Here is an 8,006-nt window from a genome sequence, read left to right as displayed (position 1 = left end):
GGACTGGAATATATCTTTTACCTTGCCCGGCTAATGCCAGACCAAGCTCCTTAAGAAGCTGCTCTCATTTTCTTCAGCACATGGCGTGATCAACGGGCCTATAGTTCAACTGACTCTGTACGCGATTGGCTGCTCACCGTCGCTTCCCTGTCGTCATTGTGTTAAACCACAGGGGGAAAGCCAGCTTGGTGATTGGCTCCCGCAAAAACGTATACCGGACTGTATTGCTCTTCTCCATCTCCGGCAGAATGGGTGCGGCTACACAGTCGATCTATTCCCCTGAAATGATCCATTACATGATAATGTAGGCCACACATTACAATATTTAACCTTTTCTTTTTTATTAAAATCACAAGTGTAAGACATTGGATTGTTTTGTCATTCAATATTCAGATATATATTCAATTTTCAAATTCTTATTTATACATGTTAAGCCTCTAAACATGTTCTATATAACTGCAAAAAAAATTATATCTTTAAACGTGTAAAAGAAATCAAGGGAAAACAGACACATAAATGTAGTGTAATATAACCCTTTATTAAGTGTTATGTTACACAACAGGGTTAATTCTTAAAGATATTCTCCTCGTTAAATGAGAGCAGTATGACATTAATGCAGATCTCCCAGATCTCACATAGTAGAGATTCTAATTCTATTCTAATTCAGGAAACAACATTAGTTGTTTTGGTCGTTTGATTTTTTTATTATCAAACAAATGTCCTAGTCTGTTTGATTGACAGGTGAGATGATCAGGGGGGCAGAGTTTCTACCTTCTTTCTGTAAATATGGACAGAGGATTGGATAGAGAGGCTCAGTGAAGGTGCAGCCAGTAGCAGAGTAGATATGAACCCTGGCTTCCACATCATAGAAGGAGACCAGACCCTCATCATAATCAACAAACACCCCCACCTTCTGGAGCCCAGCTCTCAGAGGGAGATAGACATCAGGGTCATCATTAAATACCAACGCATCCTTGTAGTACCAAAGAGTCCAGTAACCCGTCTCAGGGGTCCACTCTGTATAACCTTTTCTGTTGATGGACTCTCTGGCCACTCCTAACCCCCATGCAGTCTTGTCTTTAACCTGGACCTCAAAGTAAAATCTCCCTGAGGAGAAGCTCTGCCTCGTGAGAACAAATGTATTGTATGTAAATCTCTTAGGGTTGCCTGGGAGTATCTTCACTACACCTCCATCATGTACTTGTTTCCCATCCTCAGACAGGATGAGCATGGTATGAGCTGTATCAGGATCCAGAGTCACATCTACTTCATACTTCTGGACCCTCTTTAGTTCAGCATCATCAGGCAGCTTCTGCATCTCCATGTTCAGTGTCTCCTCCAGCTGATCCAGGGATCTCATCAAGGTCCCTTCGTATGACGGAGGACGGACCTCCACCGTGGTCCAGTCCCTGGTGGGTGGAGGATCCTTCAGGGATCTGAAGGTCTGGAGGAAGTGGAGGTGGTCTTCAGTGTGTGAGAGCCGCTTCACCTTTGAGCTTCTATTGGTCAGATCTTCTATTTCCTGCTCTAGCTCTTTGATGAGGTCCTCAGCTTGTTTCACTGTGGATTTCAGTTTCTCTTGAACCGTTTGGTTGAATTCATCCCGGCCCTTTTCAACACAGCCTATCAGAGCAGTGAAGACCTGCCCACCGTGGGCTATCTCTCTGTCTGCGTCTTTGTTGCTCAGTTCCACTGTGTCTTTGATCTCCTTAATCTTTTGTTTTCTCTCCTGGATCTTCTGTGGAACTTCAGCCCCTCTCTTCCCCAGCTGGACCGTCTTCACCTTATATTCCTCCTTCAGAGGTACAACAGGATGGGACTTGTGGTCTGTCACTGTGCACAACAGACACACACACACCTGTTCAGTCTGGCAGAAGAGCTCCAGAAGTCGGTCGTGTTTCTTACACATCCTGTCTTCCAGACGGTCCATAGGCTCGACCAGCCGATGTTTCTTTAGGCCTGCTACTCTCTGATGTGGCTCCAGATGGGTTTGACAGTAAGAGATAAGACACACTAGGCAGGACTTCACAGCCTTCAGCTGGGTCCCAGTACAGATGTCACAGGGAACTTCTGCTGGTTCAACACAAGGCTGCTCTTTTACTCGTACGGTTGTTCTAATCTGAGCAGCAAGCTCTGATAAGAAGGTATTGACCTGTAGTTCAGGTCTTGTGTTGAAAAGCTTGTTGCAAACCGGACATTTGTACTGGACTTGTTCATCCCAGAACTTTGTAATACAGGTTCTGCAGAAGTTGTGTCCACATGCGGTGGTAACTGGACTGTTGAACACATCCAGACAGATGGAACATGAAAAGTTCTCTTCAGACCAGGAAGTGTTAGCGCAGGCCATTCCTAGACACAGACGACAAGGTTTATGTATTGAGCAATTATAGATTTCTAATTCAATAACAGGAAGGGAGGTTTTAACTACTCCTCAAAGTTGTGTTGTTTTACTCACCTCGTTGTTACTGTCTGTCCGACTATTTGTTCTATAATGCGTTTTTCCCTGAAAGAGAGAACTGCTTCCACGTCGGTTGGCTTTGGTCTCTATGAACCTTAAGTTTCGTTTCCTCAACATGACGTCCTCTCTGTACCACCTGGCTCCTCCCCTAACACCTGGCTCCTCCCCTAACACCTGGCTCCTCCACTCACACCTGGCCCCTCCCCTAACACCTGGCTCTGCCCCCACGGTACACACCCTGAATGTTGAAGCATTCTTTAAAGGCTGCTTAAAATGCGTTGATACGTTGTCTTCTTTCAACCCAGCATTCAAATATGTTCAACCTTAAAAAGACGGGACACAGTGAGTCCGGGAAAAAAAATGAGTTTGGGGGTTATTTCATATTAAGTTAACACTGGTAGTGATATAAGGCTTCCCTCTCAGATTCTACCCTCATAAAACCTCTGAGTCATGTGACACGGGGTCGGGCAGACGAACCAGACCGACGAGTTCACCTTCAGTCAGAGTCAACAAACACTTGCAGCCGTGCGGCAGTTAATCTCACGGAATTAAAAATAGGTTTACCTAGAAAATTATCAAATTATAAGACGCAAGACTTAATGTATTGTTTATAACAGTATGGTGGGGATATAACCTCGCCCCCCCCCCTTCCTGATACAAATATTCCTTCACTTGTCAAATTACAGTCCTTAATAACTGTATGGAGAAATCAAAATGCATAATATTAATGATAGTGAAGTAATAATATTAAGAGAAAAATAAATACAAATTCTATCTTTTTTTGTTGTTGCTGTGGACCGAGGGCCCGCACTCATATGTAAACCCTCCTTGTGTTTTACATTTGTATGCAAATTAACAGCAGCAGGGAAGGGTTGGACAGTGTTGGAGGATATCGTCAGGTTTCACAAAATGGCAGACGAGAACCCAATAGCACGACAAGAGAAACAGTTCAGGTGAAGGAACAGTGTTTATTCCAAGCAGAGGTCAAACCAGGTAGTCAATCCGTGTCGCAAACAAATCCAGTAGGAGCAGGCAAAAAGGAAGGTCCAAAGTCCAAACAGGCAGGTCAATCCAGGAGGCAGGTCAATCCAGGAGGCAGGTCAATCCAGTAGGCAGGTCTATCCAGTAGGAGCAGGCAAAAAGGACGGTCCAAAGTCCAAACAGGCAGGTCAATCCAGTAGGCAGGTCTATCCAGTAGGAGCAGGCAAAAAGTACGCTCATACGAGCAGGCAGGTTCAGAATCAGAATCAGAATGAGAAGACACAGGAGAGCTAGGTAACACACTAGACCAGGCATCTCCAAACTGCGGACCGCGGTCCGGGTCCGGACCAAGTGGCGGTCCTATCCGGACCCATGACCAATTAAAAAACAAAAAAAAATGATTTCACTATACAAAGCATGATTATGTTAATAAAATCATTTCTCACTGAAATACAAATTGAAAGGCAGAATAGTCTGTAGTACAGCATAAAAACAGCAAAAAGCAATGATCTTCACAGAGCGAAGATCATGTACTCACCGAACCCCCCCCTCCCTCCGTCTGTCACGGCATGTGTGTAACAGCGTCACTCAAAAAATAGCCAATCTAATTTTTTGTTTACCGGAAGAGCGATTTGGAATGAGAAAATGGCTTGCTCGGGAATTTGACCCCGAAAACAGACATTTTAAAGATGAATGGAGTGACCAATTCATGTTCATTCTCCCGCAAGGCAGTAAAAAACCTTTGTTGTGTCTTTTATGTGTTGAAACCATGGCGCTGTTAAAAAGCAGGAATATTAAGCGGCATTACGAAGTCAAAGACAGATCCTTCGAGGAAAAGTATCCCCAGAAGTCAGAAGTAAGAGTGTGGAAAATATCCGAGCTGAGTGCTCAGTATGAGAGGTCTACGCGTGTCTTCACACACTCATTTACAGGCCAGCAACGTGCAAATGAATGCTCACTTAAGCACTTAAGATTGCATGGATTTTGGGGCAACATAAAAAAACTTTCAGTGACACGACTGTTGTGAAGGAGTACTTGAATGCTGCTGCCGTACTTGCAGTACTTGAATACATCTGAAGTTATATGATAATATGCCGTGTTGATTGTATTTGACAAAAGAAGGCTATTAGGACGTGGTAGGTTCAGACCTTTCTTGGAAGGAATTTTTAGTAACTGGACCTTGTTCAATTTTAATTGAAGACCCCTGCACTAGACAATCTGGCAAAGAACTGAGGGAAATGGACCGGTCCATATACTGAGGGGCTGATTAGCTGATGAGGAGCAGGTGAGTATGGGGGTGGGGCCGGCCAGGTGAATGAAAACAGCAGGTAATGCAGAGCAGGAGGGAATGGCAGAGTCTGAAATGACAGGAGTTAGTGTGGCAAAACAGGAAACAGACAACTGAAAAACTAAAGCCTTGCTGAAGTTGTGACAGATATAGTTGGTGATGGAACAGGGAGGGGTTAGACAGTGTTTAAGGATATATGTGGTAATGGATCAGGGAGGGGTTAGACAGTGTTTAAGGATATATGTGGTAATGGATCAGGTAGGGGTTAGACAGTGTTTAAGGATATATGTGGTAATGGAACAGCTGGGGTTAGACAGTGTTTAAGGATATACGTGGTAATAGAACAGGGAGGGGTTAGACAGTGTTTAAGGATATATGTGGTGATGGAACAGGGAGGGGTTAGACAGTGTTTAAGGATATATGTGGTAATGGACCAGGTAGGGGTTAGGGGGCATCTTGCTCTATAGGATAAATCAGGTAAGGCAGACATTGGGGATCAAACCCAGAACCTTTCAGCTTGGAGTTGAACTCGCTCACCACTACACACACACACACACACACACACACACACACACACACACACACACACACACACACACACACACACACACACACACACACACACACACACACACACACTCTTCTTGTTATGAGTAGTACCTCTCTATTCGCATGCGTTAACCTTGTGAACACAACTTTGACTACATTGGTAAATCTTGAACGCTAAATCTCGTGTTCCTCGACCTGACACTGCCACCTACTGTCATGCATATGTAATAGCCGATCTATGCACACACAACCCAGTATAGTGTTTTCCCCAAAGTGCATTCGGAGAGCGTTATCACAAAATGCTGCTGTGAACATGTGTTAATTATAAATCGATTAAATTAAATTACACCTCAAAAACTATATAAACTATCTCAAACAAGTACAGAACAACAGGTATGCCTGCATTCTCTCCCTGCCTTCCACTTTTCTAATCTTTATTTTACTTTTGTCTTTGTCTGTATTCTAATATTTGCCACCCCTTGTTTCTCATGTTTGCAGTAAACCCCTCCAATAGTCACATTCTCACTGGCCATAGATGGGCTGAACAGGACTCTCCCCTTGGAAAGAAACATATAGGTTACATGCCGTTAGAAATAGGGGGCAAACTGGCCTCAATTTGTTTTAAAAGCTTCCATCCCATAGCGATTACATGTAATGGGCCACATATATATCCATTGTAGACATCTTATATGGAGAAACCTCTCTGTTGTCCATTATTCTGACCAAGGTGCTGAACAAACAACCAGATTATAAGGTAATAATGTTTAAATGAACTATCGATCTTTACACCTTATTATAGTTGCTGTTTGTGCAGAGTATCATCAGGCTTTTATTTACCCATAGTGTTTGTTTAAAGCGTACACAATGGCATCTGCCTTAGTATATACTGTACTTAAAAATATACCCAGGTTAAAGGGAACATATTATACCACCAGGTGTGAGTGTGATTAGCACTTACAAGCAGTTATGGAAATCTGCGTTTTCTGACATCACTAGTGGGCGGCTTCACCGAGATTTGTGTTGGATAGATCAGTCCACAAACCGACCCAGTGGACTGTAGCAAACATTGCTCATCTATCCAGCACACATCTAGGTGGACACGCCCACTAGCGATGTCAGAAGACGCAGATTTTCTAAAATGGCTTGTAAGGACTACTCACACCCACACCTGGTGGTATAATATGTCCCCTTAATAAAATGTGTTAAAGGTAAAACCAGATAACAAATGTGGCAACTCCTACTAGATGTGTAACCATGCTTCGGGTGTGTGGGGCAGGATATCCTGGGGGTCTAACTTTTAACCTCGTGTGTGTAACGCCTCGTCCTGCAGCCTGCCCCCCTTGCTCTCCATGTAGGAGAGGAGATCCACGCAGGCGCTGGGTCTCTCCTGGACCAGGATCAGCTCCTGGTCCAGCTGGAACCAGTCCAGCAGGAGGACCCGGGGCCCCCCGGGTCCGGGCGGTCTTCAGCGGCCCTCAGCATCAAAGACTCCTCCAGCGGGAAGTCCGTCAGCCGCCCTTCAACCGTCTGAACCACAGAGAGTAGATAGACAGAGGGAGCTAGTCCTGAAACACTCAAACCCAGCTGGTCTCGGCTACAGAGCCAAGACCAGGAGAACGGCAGTCCTCCCAACAGGTTGATTGATTCAACATGAGCATGTGATCGCCATCATAAGCAGAGTCGTAACATTACTGTAGGTAATAACACGATTAAAGCTACTCACCTCCTGTGTCATTGTGACCTTGGCCATGGGGATGTGCTTTATAGCGACCTAAGCAACAAAGACACAAGCTCACTGCTTTAGTGTTTAACAGAGGAGGCCGTGAATCAGACACGTATGTGCTTCCACAGAGTGTGGCTTTGTGGCGTCACTCTTACAGGCAGACGGTCCTCTTTCCGGCAGCCAGCAGAGACACTCCCGAAGCCTCCCTGTCCCAGCTGCTGCAGCTCCTCGTACAGAGCGTCAAAGTCGGCTGAGACTACACAGACCGTTATTGAGTCTATTAACCCATCCATCCCTCCGTTCAGCCCTTCATATCTAACCCTCCATCTGTCTGACCTGTGCTGCAGGTCGTCAGGCGGGTCCTGCAGGAGGAGGAGATACGGGGGGAGCTGTGGTCGGAGCGCTCAACACCTCCAGACCAGCTGAGTCCTCTGTCAGCTCCGTCTGTGTCCCGGGATCCGGCCGGAGACCCCGGCACCCCCGGGTCTACACGGGCCTCAGAGGGGTCCTCCGGCCCCCCCACAGCCTCCACATGGGGAGGGTGTTGCCCTGTGGTGGTCCTCCACCTCTTGGAGGGGCTTGGGCCTTCCTCAGGATCCTCTCTGCTCCTCTGCCCCCTCACTAGCCCTCCGCACACGGAGCACACTAGCTCCCTCAGAGCAGGACTTTCACTTCCCTAAACATGTTATCTGTGATAGGGCTCCTCAGTGTTTCTATATACCGCCCCTCCCTCTGAACGTCCGCGGGGCGTCCGGGGGCGTCCGGGGGCTACTGGTTAAGGAGGTGGACCGGTAACCGGAGGGTGTCCGGGTCGAGTCCCGACCGGTAGGTGAGCTATGTGGACGGGGGCAGTAGTTGTGCAGCACTCTCCTCCGTCCTCGTCCACAGAGGAGGTTCCCTTGAGCAAGGCACCTGAAGCCCCCGGGCTGCACTGCGGCTGCCCACTGCTCCGGGAACGCCGGGGTACCCCCCGTGTGTGTGTGTGTGCCCCCGTGTGTGTGTGTGCC

General features: G+C 46.5%; 1 protein-coding gene across 1 annotated transcript in view; it reads right to left on the bottom strand.

Annotated features, from left to right (window-relative positions):
* The window catches only part of LOC130404346 (E3 ubiquitin-protein ligase TRIM39-like), a 50,359-nt gene continuing 42,353 nt past the window's right edge, over window positions 1–8,006 (bottom strand). The window contains exons 2-3 of the mRNA XM_056609023.1: window positions 2,456–2,632; window positions 1–2,349 (exon numbers count right to left, since the gene is read on the bottom strand). Of these exons, the coding sequence (XP_056464998.1) occupies window positions 722–2,347 (1,626 nt within the window). The 5' untranslated portion in view covers window positions 2,348–2,349; window positions 2,456–2,632 and the 3' untranslated portion in view covers window positions 1–721. The remainder of the gene's footprint in view (window positions 2,350–2,455; window positions 2,633–8,006) is intronic.

This window comes from Gadus chalcogrammus, chromosome 15 (assembly GCF_026213295.1).
Source record: "Gadus chalcogrammus isolate NIFS_2021 chromosome 15, NIFS_Gcha_1.0, whole genome shotgun sequence".
Taxonomy (NCBI): domain Eukaryota; kingdom Metazoa; phylum Chordata; class Actinopteri; order Gadiformes; family Gadidae; genus Gadus; species Gadus chalcogrammus.
This window is presented reverse-complemented; position numbering and strand designations above follow the sequence as displayed.